We start from the raw sequence: 19,455 nt of genomic DNA, 5'->3' as shown, positions 1-19,455 counted from the left end.
GAAACACAGCATGAACGGGGGAGGGGCAGAGAGAGAGGGAGACACAGAATCAGAAACAGGCTCCAGGCTCTGAGCCATCAGCCCAGAGCCTGACGCTGGGCTCGAACTCCCGGACCGCGAGATCGTGACCTGGTTGAAGTCGGACGCTTAACCGACTGCGCCACCCAGGCGCCCCTTTTGTTAGCTTTTAGAAATCAGGGAAAACTTATTTTACTGACTCTTGGTTGTCTTTCATAAATTTCTTTTTGTGCTTCCTCATTTGAGCAGTTTTGATGTATTCTTCATCAGTCTCCTTGGGAGCCTGTTTTCTCTAAAATGTCTTCTCTGAAATAACTTATACACTTGTCTTTTTCATTACCTTCGTAATTTGTTTTTGATAAAATAACATATTTGTATGCATCTAAAGTTAAGAAATTTGACATGGGATGTGAGACTCCCAAACACTGAGAGAACATCTTTGGCCAGGTGTTTTATAAAGTTAATTTTCTTTCAGTGTACTTTTCCCCCAGTTACTAATGTTTTAGTAACACTAGGTGGGAGCATTTAAGAAGGATCACTTGCTAAAATAATGGAGCTTGGAGATAAGTCTGCTGATTTAGGACCAAATTTGATTTGGTGCAAAAAAAAAAAAAAGAAATGTATCAAGTTCTAATTAAAAAGGGTGTCTTACTACCAATCTGTGCCTTCAGAAATACGGTATTTTTCCGTATTTTGGAATTACACATCTTTGCCAAGCTATTAATACTATACAGAGAAGGGAATTCTCCTAAGATGCATTTTATTAAGTGACTTGGTAAGATAAGTACAAAAATGTTTTTTCAGTTCTGGCTAATAGCTTGCTCTGTGAAGAGTCATGAATACTTACTGCCCAGCCAAAAACCAGTTCTCTTTGCCTGACCGCCTGTTAATTCTCAGGGTCTTGTTGTGGTGGGCAATACCACTGGGCTGACTTGGGAGCTTCAGCTCCCAGCCTGTCAGTGACCTGGCTTTTTCCTTTTCAGAAAAAGTCATCATAATCTTGATTTCTGAACTCTTGAATTGAAATTTCTTTTATAAGCTTTTGCTTTGTTAATTCTGAAATAGAAAGGTATACTTTTCCTGAAATATCTTCTAAGTAATTCTGATAAGACAGAGATTGGAAAGCAGATGATTTAAGATAAGGACTCAAATGAATGTAGCTTAGATTTTATTCTTACAGACAACACAAAAAATATTTATGCTTTATTTTCTCAAAAGAAAAATTGGTAAATGCAAAGATTGCTTGAAGAAAAAAGAAAAAAAAAGGACAGAGAAGAAAAGGAGATTTTATAGAGACCTAAAGAATTTGAAAAAAATAGCTGTGTTTTATGGCCATAATCTCTTTAGAAATATCTGTTTTCTTAAAAAGCACGTTCTAATTTTCTGCTGGCCTTGCTAGTTTGCCCAGCACCCTGACTTTCAGTTCTGTTTGGGAAGATCTAGAAACTGGGAAACTCCCACTGATGGCTCCTGTCAATATTGACAACAGTATTTACTTCAGCCGTTAATTTTGCCTGATGATGCAGATGTGACAGAGGAATTGAAAATGTGAAGATGGCAGCTTTTGTAGTCTGATTTATTTTTTATTATTTTATTTTTCTTATTTAATTTATTTTTTAAAAAAGTTTATGTATTTATTTTGAGATAGAGAGCAGGTAAGGGGCAGAGAGAAGGAGAAACAGAATCCCAGGCAGGCTCCATGCGATCAGTGCAGAGCCAGATGTGGGGCTCAGACCCACTAACTGCAAGATCATGACCTGCATTGAGATCAAGAGTCGGATGCTTAACTGACTGGGCCACCCAGGCACCCCATATTTTTCTTAGAGAGAGAGAGAGAGAGAGAGAGAGCGCACACACAAGTGGGCCAGAGGGGCATAGGGGGAGAAGAGAGAGAATCTTAGGCAGGCTTCATGCTCAGCACAGAGCCAGACTAGGGGTTTAATCCCACAACTCGGATCTTGACCTGAGCTGAAGTCAAGAGTCAGACGCTCAACCAGCTGAGCCACCCAGGTGCCTTGTAGTCTGATTTAAATAGGATTTCTTTGGAACGTTACATAGTAGTTGCTAACTAAGGTTGTCCAGGCGGTACTTGCTGGTTGATACTTCTAGGAATTGAAGATAAAAACTTTTTTTGGCTACTCATCAATAGCTAAGAGCAAGGTAGAGGAAAGTTGAAACTCTAGCTGCCATGAAGTTAGGAAATTATCTAATCTATGCAAGTCAGTTAGGTTTGCTCTGAGTTTTGGCCAGAGATTGTACTTGAGTTTAAAGCTGTCTCATTACACAAATGGATGACTTTGGTTATGGATGTCGGGGAGGGAAGGTGAGTTCTGATTGTTTACTACTCATCAAGAAATTGTCTCTGGGAGAGCATATGTCATGCAGAGGGTAGGTTGTGTTGCTTTTATACATAGAATTATATCCTCTCTGTATGCGTGTGTCTAGGGACCACTTCATGGCTATATCCAGTAGTTTTGATCCTGTTTAACGTCATTTTATTATCTGGAGATGTTGAACGTCATGAGGTCTCTTCTAGTCCCTCCAAATAACTAGCCACTTTGTAGTTTCCCTCCAGAATTCCTTTTAGATTGCTGGTTGTGCTTGCGTCTACCCCGATCCCCTTAGTCATTTGTGACATTGGCTGCTTTTGCCTACTGTTTGTGTTGGAGTTCATAATCTAGAGTGGGTGTGTGAATGGTCTTTAGTGAGTCAGTGAAGTCCCTGAAAGTATATGGAATTTTTTTGTTCTGGATAGTTCATAACTTCAGTAGATCCTTGGTAGTCTATGACCACTGAAAGGATTAACCCATATGTTGCTGACTCCTACTCTGCTTTTCTAGTCCAGAATTCTCTGAGTTCCAGATCTAGATTTCCACCTGCCTATGTGATTTTCTGTGAATGTCCCATAAATACTTCAAACTCCACAGGTCCCAGCCTAATCCAATTTTTACCCTCCAAACCTGTTTTTCCTGTAATAGGAAGTGGGGACCTGGGCATCAGTGTCATCTCCCCACCCTCATACTCCCCATCTAGTTACTTTCCAAGTCTTACTGGTTCTGCTTCTGAAATGACTTTACATTTGTTTCTTTCTCTTTGTTCCCACTGCCATTGTCCCCTGGTAGGCCCACATTACTTTTCCCCTGAACCACTACATAAGGCTTCCTGTCTATAGACTCTCTCCCTGTCCAGCCCATTTTCCATTCTGCCACATTCATCTTTTTTTTTTTTTAATTTTTTTTAACTTTATTTATTTTTGAGAGAAAGAGACAGAGCTTGAGTAGGGGAGGGGCAGAGAGAGGGAGACACAGAACTGGAAGCAGGCTCCAGGCTCTGAACTGTGAGCACCGAGCTCGACGTGGGGCTCGAACTCACGAGCAGTGAGATCATGACCTGAGGTGAGGTCAGAAGCTTAACCGACTGAGCCACCCAGGCGCCCCTGCCACATTCATCTTTTTAAACACAAATCTAATCACATTTCCAGGCGAAAACCTAACATTGACTGTCCGGTATCTAAAAGGAATAGGACCCTTCGGATCCCCCCATAATCTATTCTTGATGAGTTTCTAGTGGCATCATTTACCCTTTCCTAATCCCTGAACATTTTTGTTCTAGCCACATAGGCTTTTTCCATTCTCCAAACATGACATGCATGTTCCTACCTTCTCTCTCAGGCATGTGCTGTTACTTGTTCTCCCACACCCATTCGTGAGCTCCTTCCTCTCATCCTTCCATGCTCGGTTCAGGCAGCATCTCTTCAGGTCTTTCTCAGCCCCTCTAGTCAGACTGAGATTGTCCCTCCTTTCATAGCAGCTTTTGCATAAATGCTGTTGTATTCACCTGCTATTTTTCCTACCGGTCTGTGAACTGCTGAGGAATGGAGTTCCTGCCCTTAGTCATCTGTATTTCTGTACCATCTAGCATGGCTCCTGGCACATAATAGGTGCCCTTTCTCGCCCCTGAATGAGTCAGTGAAAACCACCAGCGAGTCAATCATGAGGTTATGTTACAACTTGTTTTGTATTATCATTACCTTGTCACACTGTCACTAGATTTTGAGTTGCATGAGGGTCAGGACCTTGTCTTATTCCTGTTTCTGTTGTGAATGCCTCACACAGTCAGTGCCATAGAACCAGTGTGTTTGAAGGAACGAACCGTAGATTTATATTCTTCACCAGTAAACCCCCTGATTTTAACTAGCTTTAGGGATTTTGTAGATATTATTTGGCTGGAAGGTGGAACCTTTTCCTACTGGAAATTAGCCGTCATTCTGTGTGTTTACCATAGGCCAACTTAATGCTTTCCATACAGAATCTCCGGCCTCACACACTGCTGCATTTTCCGCTCTACTACAAATGTCTCCTAGGCGGTCAGTCTTGGAAGCGATAAGGATTGTCTTCCTTCCGTACACGAGATTATTTCCCAGCTCTGTTCGGAGCGCTTCTTATCACGTGCTTGGGCACTCTCATATCCCAGGTAACATGCCGGTGACTGTTAATCTTCACAAAGTGGGGATGAGAAAATAGGTTCAGAGAGTCTCAGAGACTTGCCAAAACCACACAGCTAGTAAGTGGCTCAGCTGAAATTCAAGCCCACGTCTATTTGAACTCAAGACCCAGGCTTTCCCAGGCAGTATTGGGAAATGAAGCCATTTGCTTTTAGCTGTTTCTGCTCCAGCTTCTGAAGACTAGGTTACCGGTACAGTTCTGAGTAAGCTGGTCATGGCCATCATCTCTCTAAATTAACACGTGTACCATTTTCTCTCTCTGAGTTGGTGTGACAGGATCATCTTCTTTTTCAGTGATTAGAGAATTCATGGATCGGATCAATTTTTTAAAATCACTTCATGGGGAATGACTTTATATTTTAAATATAAATTTTGAGATTAAAATGCAAGAGTATATTTTAAATATAATTTTAAATGGCTCATTTGTAAAGATTTCAAATTGTATCATGAACATATTTCATTGCTTAATAGAATTTTTCGTGAGGGAAAAGCCCTGGAAATTTCCAGCCATCTGCAAATGTTTGAACTATGTATAGCTTGTTTGGGGTATACAAAAGCCAAATATGTTTTATGGGAAGTGAGACGTGCTTCTTCTGTGGTCGTCTCTCCCAATAGAAGGCTCTAATAATTCAGTGATATTCCCTGAGGAAATGGGGTGATTTATAATAGGGTTCCTTTTGTTGGACTTCGGTATTGTGGGGCATGTGTGCCAGACCCAGGATTGATTTATTATCATGTGAAAATTTTGCTCCATCCTAGAAATGAAAGATGGAAAAGACCCACTGAGGGCCTCACAGTACTGTAAGATCCGACTCGCTTCGTCCAGCTTGCACATGGCTTTGTCTGCTTACAGTGACTCCGACGCCGCCCCCCCCCCCCCTCGCTGCTTTGTGCCGTCGTCTCCAATTCTGGCGATTATGAGCTGCCAGGCACTCAGCCCCTCTTCCGCCCTAGCGAGCAGAGAAAATTCTCTGTAGAGCTGGGAACAATGAGCAAAAATAAGTAGACTGGGAAATAATGAGAACTTTGAGGTGCTTTTGTGTGTGAGGATGTCTGAACTTTCCCATCTCAGTGCTTTGCCTTATTCCTGGGCATCTGTGGTTTGTCCGGCGTGGGGTGGCATTTCTGCAGCACCAGTCCCTTGGTCTTGACGGCATTTCCCGGGCGAGGGCACCTCTGTCCTTTCTCTCTTGTGCTTCCCTCCATCCTCACTGTCTTCCTCCCTCCCCTCACGTTCTTTCTTTTCCTCCCTGTTTGCCTGCTTTCTCTCCAGGCCAGCCAAGGGCCGTGGCCCTCAGAGACCCCACCTCATTGCACTCGGTGACACGTTAGGCATTGAAACTGTGCGGACTCCTGACCACGTTTTAGGCTGTTCAGCATTGGTCTTTGATTTGAGAGGTTGGAAATTTAATATTTGTGTTGATGCATTATGTGGTCTAATGGAAGTCATTTAATCATCTTATCTTTCATTTCTCCAATAGTAGAAATTTTATTTTAATTGTTAACATCATATGTTCTTGGATTTTCACCTTCATGGCTTTTGATTCAGACTAACAGCTTATTTTCGTCTTTAAGTAAGAAGCTTTGTAAAGCTTTTTAATCTGACATTGGTGAGTTTGATGGGAGAAAGTTATCATGATCATGAAAGCAGGCACTCCGTGTACCGTCAGAGTTGTGCTATACTGGGGTGCTGGGTAGAACAAAACAAATAGCACCGTTGCCCTCCAGTAGCCTTTCATCTGGAATTTACGATAATAACTCTGGCAGGGACATCAGCACCTCAGTTAAATACGTTTGTGAATTAAGTATTTACATTATTTACAAACAAAGGATATCTGTAATCACTGCAGAGGTGGCTAAAGACTGGGTTTGGGCATGTGTGTATAAAGGAAAATGTAGACCCTTTGCTGACTCAGTGTTTGGAGGAGACCGTTGGAGGAGAGTGTAGGATTTAACATTCCCACCTTCTGAATGTTCTCATCTCTTCAGCATTCTCTGCTATGCCTGCAAGATAAGTCCACATTCCCTAGCCTGCTCCAAAGGACTCCCCAGGACAGGAACCCCGCTCCCTAGCCTGACTGCTCTGTGCTCTCCAGCCCTGACCTCCCTGCCTGGCTGGGCTTCTCTTTGCTGTCCCTCTGTCCTCTTGTCCCCCACAACTGCCACATGGGTTGTGTCTTTGTGTTGCAGCCTGGGCCTAGGATATGTTTTGTATCATTCATATCCAAAAGGGGACATCGAAATGTACAAACAAAGCAGCTATCACATAGGTCACCATCAACTAGTTAGAGAAAAGGGATATTAATAATCCCCTCAAATAGGAAAGACATAATCTTAAAGGCTAATTGTTTAAATTGAAATAGATTTAGTTTTTTTTTTTTTTTAAACTCAATACTTTCTCCATTGTCACGTCTTTACTGAGAACGAGTAAATATTTCATCAGTGACAAGCTTTCGGGAACCACTGAATCAGGCACTTGCTCTTTCATAGGCATGCAACTGATTGGCGCACTTCTTGAATTTTTTCATATTTTGTTGTTTTATAATTGGATATGTTTTCTTCCTTTCAAAAGGGCAAGTGTTTTATTAACAGCATCTGTGTCGTGCTCTTTGTATGCTTGGCACACATGAGATGTGCACCCTAGTGGTTCAGGTTGACGTGTATGTGCTTTTTGGGTGGGGAGAATGGAGAGTGGTCAGGGCTCAGGGGAGGCGCTCAGTGGAGGAGACGCTTGGTGTGCTTCCAGGAAAACCTCGGTGGTAGAAGACATTGAGTCTGGTTGTTTTTTTTTTTATTTTTTTTTCAAATCTTTATTTTTGAGAGAGAGAGAGAGAGAGACAGAATATGAGCAGGGGAGGGGCAGAGAGAGAGGGAGACACAGAATCCGAAGCAGGCTCCAGGCTCCACGCTGTCAGCACAGAGCCTGACGCAGGGCTCGAACTCACAAACCGTGAGATCATGACCTGAGCTGTAGTCAGACGCTCAACCGACTGAGCCAGCCAGGTGCCCCGAGTCTGTTTTTGATGAGAATCGGGGAATCAAAACATAAGTGACAGAGAGCATATCCTACAAAAGACTGAACCAGTGATAAACTCGCTCCAGTTTGATCCTTCATGAAAAACCTGAGATTCTTGAATAGTTTTTTGACATTTTTTTCCCCACCCCTCTCCTATTCAACTGAGAATTTTGAGTTATAATATTAATTATAGTAATAGTTCTTCATCAGATGCTCAGTATATTTATAATATTTGCTTTAGGAACGTAGCAAGGACAAAAAAGGTCTTGACCACTTTAATCTTTCTTAGTTTGAAGGTATGCATAAAAATGAAGCAGTAAGCCAACAGCTTCATGTTTTGCGAAAAGAAGTGAAGCAGTTGCAAGCAGAAGCTGCTAAACCACCATCACTTAATGTTGTGGAAGCTGCTGTTCACGCGGAAAACTTGATTACGTAAGTTTTGAGGGCATTATAATTTAAAATGCAATGTTGTTATTTTTGATAGTAATCATACATGCTACTATACCCCCAGACACCCACTAATTAAATTAGTACAGGATCAGCAAACAATGGCCTTTGGACCAAGTCTGGCCTGCCACCTATTTTTATAAATAAAGTTTTATTGGAACATAGCCATGTCCATTTATTTACTTAATGTGCATGGCTTTATACCACAATGGCAGAGTTGAATAGTTGTGACAATTTATGGCCCATAAAACATAAAATATTTACTGGTTGGTCCTTTATAGAGTAAGTTTGCTGACCCCTGAATTATGAGATGATACAGCACATTGAAGTTCAATCATGGAGAGATTGAGTGCTTAAGTTTTATATCAAAGTTGCATTTACCCAGGAAGTCAGCATTGTCAGCTCAGATTATAGAGCAGAGTTTGAAGGGGAATTGCTCAGGGGAATTAGGTTCTCAAGTATAGTTGCCAGCTTGCATTTGGCCATCATGGCTTTTCCCTTGGAGCTCCTGGCTTACCCTCAATGTCTTCTTTCTTCCTAAAGCCACCAGGGCATGACTTGGGAGAGTGGTTGACCCTGCCTTTTACTTTAAGGTGGTTCCACATTCTAGTACCAGCAACTAATCCCCCAGCAGATCGGGGTAGTGGTGTGTGGAGTGGGGCATTGAGTTCTTTTGTGGATTGGACTGGGGGTCCAGGGAAGAAGGAGATGAGGTGAATAAGAAGTTGATGTGTCTTTTACTAGCAAAGGAACTCAAAACAGCCTGAGACTTAGAAGAGATATCTTTATTCTGGGATCTTATTCTATATAGAAATCTCTTTCTGTGACATGGGTTTTAAAATTTAGAGAGGGGCACCTGAGTACTCAATTAAGCATCCAACTTTTACTCAGATCATGATCTCGCGGTTCACAGGTTTGAACCCCGCGTCAGGCTCTTTGCTGAAAGCTCAGAGCCTGGAGCCTGCTTCAGATTCTGTGTCTCCCCGTCTCTCTGCCCCTCCCGGGCTCATGCTCTGTATCTCGCTCTCTCTCAACAAGAAATAAAAATATGTAAAAAGAAATATTAAAAAATTTAGAGAAATAAGTAATTAAATTAATTAAAAATCTATGTTATATAAGGAATACACAAAGTTAAAGAATTATGAATTACATATAAAATATGAAACATTTTAGAATATTTAAAAAAATTTTTTGTAATGTTTATTCTTTGAGAGAGAGAGAGAGAGAGAGAGAGACAGCATGAGCTGGGGAGGGGCAGAGAGAGAGGGAGACACAGAATCTGAAGCAGGCTCCAGACTCTCTGAGCTGTCAGCACAGACCCTGACGCAGGGCTCGAACTCAAGGACTAGGAGGTCATGACCTGAGCCGAAGTCAGCCACTTAACTGACTGAGCCACTCAGGGACCCCTAATAAGGGTAAGAATATTAATAATATATATGATTCCATCCCTCCCCCCCCGGAGGACATAAAATCATTTCCGTGTATTAAAAATAAGTTGTTGGGTCAAGGTAGAAGATACTTATCTACTCCATGAATTTTTTTTTCCCCATGAAATATTTTTAAAGTGACATTTATTTGGGGGCTCTGAAGGACTCTTAAGAATATTGCCTGTGTGAGAAGTGTAGAGTACCACGGAAGTACTTGTGAGTCTGTATTCTCTTATTGTAGACCAGTAGCCTCACCTGTATTTTCCCACAGGGCCCTAGTGAATGCCTACAAGTTGCAGCCTACCCCTGGGGTTCAGAAGGTTGGCATTAGCCTCTTCTTTACTGTTGTGGATTATGTCAGTGATGAGACTCAGCGCCATCCTCCCACAAGGCAATTCTTTACTTCATGCATTGAGATCTTGGGACAGGTAAGGTAATTCTGTGTTTTTAGCCTCACTCACATATATTGAATCTCTGTAGCATCCTCATTAGTTATAGTGAGGGTTGACTTCAGACTTATGTTACACGTTCAGAGTCTTACATAAGTCAGAAGCCCCTTTGAATTGTTGACTTCTCAAGATGCGATTAAAATTGTTGGTATAGAATTTTGCTTCCCATACAAGAGATATTAAGTTACTCATATTTGAAAGTCTGGGAGACATCAAACTTTTTCGTATGCTTTTTGTGTTATTAACAATAACAAGCTCTTTATTATTTATAAAATGCTCTCCACTTCATCCTCACAGTGACTCTGAATGACTGATATCCTTTTCACTTTAAAGGTGAAAACACAGGGGCGCCTGGGTGACTCGGTTAGGTGTTCGACTTCGGCCCAGATCACGATCTCACAGTTCATGGGTTTGAGCCCCGCGTTGGGCTCTGTGTTGATAGCTCAGAGCCTGGAGCCTGTTTCAGATTCTGTGTCTCCCTCTCTCTCTCTGCCCCTGTCCCACTCACGCTGTCTCTCTCTCTCAAAAATAAACATTAAAAACAGTTTAAAGATGAGAAAACAGGTCTCTAAAAAATGAAATAACTTGCCTAAAGAATATAGCTGGTCAGTGCTGGAGCTGAGCCTGTATCCCACGTCGTCTGTCTCAGTCCATGTTCACTCCACCTCTCCACTGCTGTCTCCCAGTTGCTATTCTCAGTCCCCGTTTCTTGATTTGACTTACTATTAAAAATACGGATATTTAACAAGGCAAGAGCAATGTATCCATGCACATTTGTGAAATATGTCATAAAGGAAAGGAAAGCCACTTGATGGAAATATGTAAACACTAACCATATACTCTTACCCCAATTCAATGGAATGAGTCCTTAGTTATTAGATACTTATAAGGGGACAATATAGAGCAGAAAATAAAATAGACTTTTAAGTAGTTTTTTTCCCTTGATTTTAAAATTGATGTATGCTTATGATAAGCAATGCAGACAATATAAAAAGTGTAAAGAAGAAACATTTCTCAATTCTAACCTCCTGGAGATAGACACTGGTTACAGAGCTAAACATTTTATTATAGTTTATCTTGTGTATGTATGTTTATTAGTGTGTTATGTGTGTGTGTGTGGGTGTGTGTGTGTGTGTATGTAGAAATGATGTATCATTCCTATATACAGCTAAATAGATAAACTTCCTCAGAAATGGGCAAGTGCTATTTTGTAACCTCGTGTTTTTCATTCAAACACAACTTCTAGACATTATTCTGTGTTTATAAATATAGACTGATATCATGGTCTTTAATACATACTGTTCCATGGTACAGATATATTGTAATGTATGGAGCCCAGGGCCCTGGATGGATATTTAGGTAGTTTGTTTTGCTACAATAAGCCTGAGATAAATGTTCTTCCACATCTCCATGAACTTGGACTATTTTTTCCAGGATAATTTCCTAGAAGTATGGTTGCTATGTCAAAGGGACTAACATTTGATGTATATTGTCACAGTGCCCTGTTCCCACTACCATAGCAGGGTTTGAATTTATTGCTCTCCATACCATAACCAGTGTTAAGAATGATGATTCTTTTAAAGTCTTGCTAATCTAAAAGGGGAAGTGTACTTTGTTATTATTTTAAGTTGGATTTCTTCAAGTATTTGTTAACTTGCATGACTTTTTCATGTGTTTATTGGCCATTTAATTATTTTTTGTGATTTGCTAGTTACTGACCTTTGCACATTTTCTGTTGCAGAATTTCTTATTTTTTGATTGCTTTGAAAGAGCTCCTCAGACTATTAACCTGGTATCTGGAATATGTTCTAAATTGATTTTTCTACTTTGTCGTTTTCCTTTTATTTTATCATACTTCTTGCCTTATAGAAGGTACAATTTTTGTATATTCAAATCTCTCAGTCCTCTTAGTATTTCTTTCTGCCTGTGGTCCAGCTTATCGGAGCTTTCCTGGCCCTGAGATTATTTAAATACTCACTTACATCCAGTACTTGAAACATTAGTCATCTTGATTATATATCAGTTGTTAAAGTTAGCTTTTTAAAAGTATTGAAAGCACATCTCAATAATATCTATAACCTAGAGGTTTTGTTTTCTTGACAAAATGTTGATACTTAGTGGGGGCGCCTGGGTGGCTCAGTAGGTTGATCATCTGACTTTGGCTCAGGTCATGATCTCATGGTTCATCAGTTCAAGCCCCATGTCAGGCTTTGTGTGGACAGCTCAGAGCCTGGAGCCTGCTTCGGATTCTGTGTTTTCGTCTTTCTGTGCCCTCCCCTGCTCGTGCTTTGTATCTCTCTGTCAAAAATAAACATAAAAAAAAAAATGCTGATACTCAGTAATCATGGTAGGCACCTTGCAAATTTCTGGATTCAGATTATCCCAATATTTTAATCTTTTAAAAATTCTCTATGACTTGTCCAAATCAAATTAATGGATTATCCAGAATTTTTAATATCACTTCCATTAGAAGTGTTAGGTTTATCTGTGATGATTTTAGATTTTTTTTTTTTTATTGTTCCACATTTTCATTTAGAAAACGTTCTGTTTGCCTTACACACTAGCCCTTAAAACTCGGTTGTATAAATAAAAGTTGGGGAGGGGAGAATTTGGTGACATTTTCCCTTTCTGATTCTCTCAAGGTGTTTATCAGTGGCACTAAGTCAGAATGCAGAAAAGTACTTGAGACTGTTCTGAAGAATAGAAGGCTGTGCTCTCTCCTGTCCCCTTTCTTCACTCCCAATGCTGCACCTGCGGAGTTCATTCAGCTCTATGGGAAAGTGGTGAAGTTTCTAAGTGAGGACAACAGTGATATGATTTTCATGCTGCTGACCAAGGTGAGATGTGATTCCGTGCTGATGCCATCACTGAAACGTAGGATCTAGTGTCGGTTCCGCTCTGTAGAAATGAAAGGCCCCCTGGAGTTCTGTTTCCAGGTGGACCCTTTCCGCATTTTGTATCGTCTTCAAGCAGCCTTTCCGTGTGGGGGCAGTGGTTGTGTCGTGTAGGGCAGTCTTATTCCTCATAGTAGAGAAAGGACTTTGCTCCCGAGCCCTCTTTAGAAACAGTACGGCTTTGAAATATTCATAATAGTAATTTAGTGCATCCTTCTTTTGACTATATCCTGAATTTATGCCGAAAATGTGTTTGATAAATGAGTTGTAATATATCAAAGTCTCTCATATTTGGAAGAAGCCAGATATAAACAAATTGCCTTTGTCCTCATTCTGAGTAGAATATTAACTGAGATCTAGGCAATGAATTTACTTTGCCACTTGAGAATTACAGAGCCTTAGTGATTTTGCCTTCAATTGTATTTCTCTGACATCCATAAATCATAAAACCTAGGCATTTTTCTTTAGGGCCTAGAGACTGCTTTCAGTCTGTAATGGGGGAGAACAGGCTTTATAGTTGGGAATTCTGGAAGGTGATAGATAACAACACCCTGAATTTTTATTAACTGAGATAGGTAACTGCCATAGACACAGAAACATGGCTCTTTTAGATGGAGACAGTCGCCTAAGTGGCTGCTCTTTTTTTTGGCAGAATGTGGATTCTTGCCTAAGAGGGAAAACTTAACCAAAAGTTTCCTATACGAAAAAGCACACGGAACCGAGAAAGCTTTGTCCCTGTGGCCCAGAGCGCAGAGATGGAGGCTTCCGGGTGCTTGTTAATTATTGACCTCCGCTCAGTACTTGATTATAAATTCTAGTTTCAGTTTTTGTAAAAAGCCAAATGCTCAGTGGTCTTTGACTTTAAGTTTGCACATCATTTTCTCTACTTCAGCTAATTTCCCCGTGTCAGTAAAACTGCTTCTTGTTTCTTTTTTCTTTTTAGTTCGATCTTAAGCAATGGTTAAACGCCACTAAACCTCCTCTGTCTGATCGTACCAGGCTTCTGGAGTCCATTCACTTGGCACTTACTGCCTGGGGCCTTGAACCAGATGAAGATATTTTGATGCCTTTTAATCTTTTCTGTAAACACTGGACTTACCTTCTTCTCTACCAGTTCCCTGACCAGTACAGTGACATTCTCAGGCTGCTGATGCAAAGTAAGTGGCTTTTAATTGTGACTGATTAGATTGCAGCGAATATTTGATGTGACATTTACCATTCTATGGATGTCATCTAAAAATGTAGAAATAAGACGGGGCGCCTGGGTGGCGCAGTCGGTTAAGCGTCCGACTTCAGCCAGGTCACGATCTCGCGGTCCGTGAGTTCGAGCCCCGCGTCGGGCTCTGGGCTGATGGCTCAGAGCCTGGAGCCTGTTTCCGATTCTGTGTCTCCCTCTCTCTCTGCTCCTCCCCCGTTCATGCTCTGTCTCTCTCTGTCCCAAAAATAAATAAAAACGTTGAAAAAAAAATTATAAAAAAAAAAATGTAGAAATAAGACAAGTACGCAGGAGTTTAGAATTGCTAATTTTTACCTACAGTGCTTGACAAACCGAAAGCTGTTTGTAGAAGAGGGCAGTGATTGTCTTAGTGATTGTCCTAAACGTTTGGATGGGTCCTGATTCAATAAGGCAGCGCTTAGTATGTGGTGTTGGGGTCCATAGTCGTGCACCCACCTCTTTCCCTTGACTTTGCAACCATCCTGAACTGGGCCGGGGTAGACATGCGCCTGCTTCCTCTGTTGACTGCAGATTTGGTGAGAGAAGGAAGTTGCTTCTTTGCAATATGTTTAAGGTGCCAGTCGGTTTCTCTGTAGGTCCAAATAGTGGATACATTTTGGTATCCCTTAATTCTTTGACCCTTAATTCTTTGACTCATGCTTGTTTGCGAGTAAATTTTACCTATATATAATGGCAGACTGTGTTTATATTCGCCAAGGGACTGAGATGTGTTCAGTTTTCCACAGCCCCACTCTCCCATCTCCCCACTGCCCTGCATTTTTCACTGGAGTATTGGAGATTACAAGAGGAGTAAAGGTTGTTAGCGTTTTTATTTTGGGAATTTCATTAGGCAGGAATTCTACTGAAGTTTATTAAATGAGATAGTATTTACTTTTTTTGTGCAAACTTCAGATAGTTTATAGGTGTCATGGAAAACTAAGATTTGCTTCATGCCAAATCTTTGTGTTACTTCATAGAAACCAATTAATGAATAGGTTAATGATTTTATATGTTGGACTATCTGAAGAAATCCTGAAACGCGTGGTCTCATTTTCAAGCTTTCATTGTTTCCTGTGGAGGCCAGTTGCAGGGTGGGTGGAGGATGGTTGCAGGAGAGGTATTTGTATGATTTTGATCCATACTTGCATAACTAATTTTTGTTCTAAATTTTCAAAATTTGATCAAGTATACATTGTGGGTTTTTTCCCCGAAAACTTTTTTTTTTATTTTTTATTTTTTATTTTTTTTATTTTTTTTACGATATATTTTTTTAATTTTTTTTTTTCAACGTTTATTTATTTTTTGGGACAGAGAGAGACAGAGCATGAACGGGGGAGGAGCAGAGAGAGAGGGACACACAGAATCAGAAACAGGCTCCAGGCTCTGAGCCATCAGCCCAGAGCCCGACGCGGGGCTCGAACTCCCGGACCGCGAGATCGTGACCTGGCTGAAGTCGGACGCTTAACCGACTGCGCCACCCAGGCGCCCCTCCCCGAAACCTTTTTAAGGAATTGTAAACGGTGTGTGCAGGCAACCATTGACTTGCATTTAACAGGAAATTTATACTTCCCAGGAAGAGTAATTCAGTTAAAAGCCTGGGAATGACAGTACCACCCCTGTCAGATTCTATGACTTCTAGCCTCCTGGTTTCCCTTTCCTCCCTGGGGAGGGTGTTGCTGTTCTCGGGGCTTCTATCCGTTGCTTTTCTATGATTTTCCTTCTTCGTGGGCATGCCCGTTGTTTTCCCTGGCTTCACTACCCTCTTCTAGGTGTGCCTGACTCCCACACCTGTAACTTGATTCCGGGGCTCTGCCCCAGGAGCCGGACCACAGTAGCCATTCACCACAGACCCTTCACTGTTCCCTAGCATCTCTCGCTCACCATATTGCAGCTGCCTCATCATCTCTCCCCTCAGATATACCAGCCTCGGTTGTCCCTCGTGATCCTCATGCCATCTCTGGGTGGGAAGGGCCTGAGGAGGTCTGAGTCCTGGCCTCTGGGTGTGAGACTTACCAGGAGCACAGTGCTGTCCGTAGTGTCTGTTTTGCATGCTGTGTCTGTGTTGCTTTAGGTTTTGCCTGTTGAGGGAGTGGAGTTTCAGGAGTAAGTACGAGGAGAGAGCCTAGACTCTGAGGTTCCATTCTGCAACCCAGTCTCCCTTGTCCTGTTACTGCTGTTTCTCTCACAGCTTCATCCGGGAGAGTGGCACTTTTACCATTCCCCAGGTAGGGGCTGGTAGGCAGGATTCCCCACTCCCAACACTGGATTCCAGCCCCGATGACTCCGGCTGTGCTCACTCCCAGCAGAGTCACTAGGAACCAGGAAAGTCAAGAGGGAAAGTCAAGTGTCCGGGTGGACAGTTCTTTTAATAGGTTCTCATTACTGCGGCCTCTTCACCATAGATCTGTATGAATTTGTTTTGGATTTTTATTTAATTTTCATTCGTTTGGGTTTGTTTTTAATTTTAATTTTTTTAATGTTTTTACTTTATTTTATATTATTTATTAAAAAAATTTTTTTTCTTAACGTTTATTTATTATTGAGAGACAGAGAGAGATAGAGCACGAGCATGGGAGGGGCAGAGAGAGGAGGAGACACAGAATCTGAAGCAGGCTCCAGGCTCCCGAGCTGTCAGTGCAGAGCCCGACTCGGGGCTCTAACTCACAAACCGCGAGATCATGACCTAGCTGAAGTCGGAGGCTCAACTGACTGAGCCACCCAGGCGCCCCATTAATGTTTTTATTTTATTTTTGAGAGAGACAGACAGAGTGTGAGCAGGGGAGGGCAGAGAGAGAGAGGGACACACAGAACCCGAAGCAGGCTCCAGGCTCCGAGCTGTCAGCATAGAACCTGATGCAGGGCTCGAACTCACCAGCCGTGAGATGCTTAACAACTGAGCCACCCCGGGCGCCCCAAAATTTCGTTCCTTTGTAAAGTACACGTGTTCTTTGATTCAAGTTGAAAAACTTAGTTTGTAAAAGATGCTAACTTGCTGTCCTCTTCCCGCCCCACAAGGCTCCGCGGAGCAGCTGCTGAGCCCGGAGTGTTGGAAAGCCACTCTGAGAGCCCTGGGCTGCTGTGCCCCAAACTGCCAGCAGGGGGCAGCTTCTGCGGAGAGCTCAGTGCTTCAAAGCTCTCCAGATGTTCTCTTGTCCGATAAGCAGGTGTGTAGCTTTTGGTGTCTGAAGTTTATGTCTCTGCATTTCTTTTCTGTTTCCTTCCCTATTTTTTAAACAGTTGGGACACATTCAAAATTTATATCTAAAAAGCTGCACTCTTATGGATTATCTTTAAGAGCCCTGTGTTTTCCTGTGTCTCTTGCTTCCTCCCATGCCCCCTTTGCCTTTCTCTCACACCTCAGAGTCTGATTCTTGCCCATCCGTTTAGGAGCAGCCCAGGCCACCCCGTTAAACCTCCCCTCACCACCTTAACCCATCCGATCCTTAAGCTTACACCCCTGGCACCTTTGGTCAGATTTTCATGCGGTGTCCCATGGGGCTGGGCTCCTCATTTCGTCAATTTTATGTGCTATGGGTCCATGTGAGAATGTACTGGACAGAATGGTTCCCCTGCTTTAGAAAAAGAGTTTGAAATCTGCTGATTTACTTTTCATGTGCAAACACCTTTGCAACTGTGTTACAAAGTCTGAGCCCTCTGTCACAGTCCTCTGTAGTAGCTGCTGAAAGTAGACATTGGGTGAGGATTCTTTGACCAGTCATTCTCTTCCAGGTAATGGAGACGATACAGTGGCTCTCAGATTTTTTTTACAAGCTTCGCTTATCCACATTGGACTTTAAAAGCTTTGGTTTATTCTCAAAATGGAGTCCTTACATGGCTGATATGAAGACACTCTTGGGCTATCTTGTTAAAAGGCTGCTTGACTCAGAAATGGCCTGCTTGGCTCAAGACCCATCTGCCAGCAGCAAAGCAGGTAACATGCCTTTAGTGCAACAAGGAGTGGGGTGTTCTGACCTTCCATTAGAGGAGACTTGAATAGACACATGGAGAGATTTAAATCTTAGCAATAAAATTAAATATCTGAGTGTCAAGAAGAAGAAACAGGAAATATGCAGTGTAGGTGTGAACCCATCTATGTGTCATACCTCTGTTCCCCCGCACAGGGGTGCCTGCTTCAGCTTGTCTCTGCCCCTCCTTCATAGAGCAGGGTGCAAGGAGATGGGTTTCAGTCTCTAACTCTTTCTTCCTGTTCTTTATCTTGCTCAGGAAAGGGTTCTGAATATTTAAGCTTTTATCGTTAAAAAATACGCAGTAAAAAATTATCCATGACCCTGTGTTGTAATAAAAATTCTTCAAGAAATTCCATTGCAGCAAATGTAAACACAGACATACTTAGTTATAAGAAACATGTTGTTTGCATACCAACATAGGTTTGTGAGTATATAGATGAGAAGAAGTAGATTTTTTTTTACTGTTACCAATGATAATTGACAAAGGATGAGCTTGTTTCTTGTCTCTAAAAATTTTGCTTTGTTTTAGTGCTGAGATCCCTACATTCAGTAATCATCCAGCTCTTTAAGCCATGGATCTTGGTTTTAGAGGACAATGAAAGGTAAATTGTTTTTCAGATATTCAAATTCCTTTGAAATGTATAGACTTAAAGTTCTGAGGGGATTTTGGTATAAGGGATGCATTCATGGATTTGAATTTTTATGTAGGGCCGTATTTAAATTTAGAAAACGCTTCCCTATTGTTTTTTTAATTTTTATTTAATTTATTTTTTTTTAAATTTACATCCAAGTTAGTTAGCATATAGTACAACAGTGATTTCAGGAGTAGATTCCTTAATGCCCCTTACCCATTTAGCCCATCCCCCCTCCCACACCCCCTCCAGTAACCCTCTGTTTGTTCTCCATGTTTATGAGTTTCTTATGCTTTGTCCCCCTCCCTGTTTTTTTTTTTTTAATTATTTTTGCTTCCCTTTCCTTGTGTTCATCTGTTCTGTGTCTTAACGTCCTCATATGAGTGAAGTCATATGATTTTTGTCTTTAATTCCACTTAGCATAATACCCTCCGGGTCCACCCACGTAGTTGCAAATGGCAAGACTTCATTCTTTTTGATTGCCGAGGAATACTCCATTGTATTTATATACTACCTCTTCTTTATCCATTCATCCATCGATGGACATTTGGGCTCTTTCCATACTTTGGCTATTGTTGATAGTGCTGCTATAAACATTGAGGTGAATGTGCCCCTTCGAAACAGCACACCTGTATCCCTTGGATAAATACATAGTAGTGCAATTGCTGGGTTGTAAGGTAGTTCTATTTTTTATTTTTTGAGGAACCTCCATACTGTTTTCCAGAGTGGCTGCACCAGTTTTCATTCTCCCCATAGAAAATGCTTCCTTATGAAGGGAACTTAAGACATTTTCTGTTAGTGGAATTGCTAGTCTGGTCGATCAGAGTTATTATCTTAATATTAATTTCGAAGCAAAACTGGACACTCATTTCCTTTTTTTCCAC

General features: G+C 41.6%; 1 protein-coding gene across 1 annotated transcript in view; it reads left to right on the top strand.

Annotated features, from left to right (window-relative positions):
- The window catches only part of EPG5 (ectopic P-granules autophagy protein 5 homolog), a 108,009-nt gene that overhangs the window by 60,399 nt on the left and 28,155 nt on the right, over positions 1-19,455 (top strand). The window contains exons 28-34 of the mRNA XM_011288022.3: positions 7,828-7,970; positions 9,684-9,840; positions 12,504-12,698; positions 13,699-13,912; positions 16,987-17,135; positions 17,701-17,902; positions 18,469-18,541. Of these exons, the coding sequence (XP_011286324.2) occupies positions 7,828-7,970; positions 9,684-9,840; positions 12,504-12,698; positions 13,699-13,912; positions 16,987-17,135; positions 17,701-17,902; positions 18,469-18,541 (1,133 nt within the window). The remainder of the gene's footprint in view (positions 1-7,827; positions 7,971-9,683; positions 9,841-12,503; positions 12,699-13,698; positions 13,913-16,986; positions 17,136-17,700; positions 17,903-18,468; positions 18,542-19,455) is intronic.

Source organism: Felis catus, chromosome D3, assembly GCF_018350175.1.
Source record: "Felis catus isolate Fca126 chromosome D3, F.catus_Fca126_mat1.0, whole genome shotgun sequence".
Taxonomy (NCBI): Eukaryota; Metazoa; Chordata; class Mammalia; order Carnivora; family Felidae; genus Felis; species Felis catus.
This window is presented reverse-complemented; position numbering and strand designations above follow the sequence as displayed.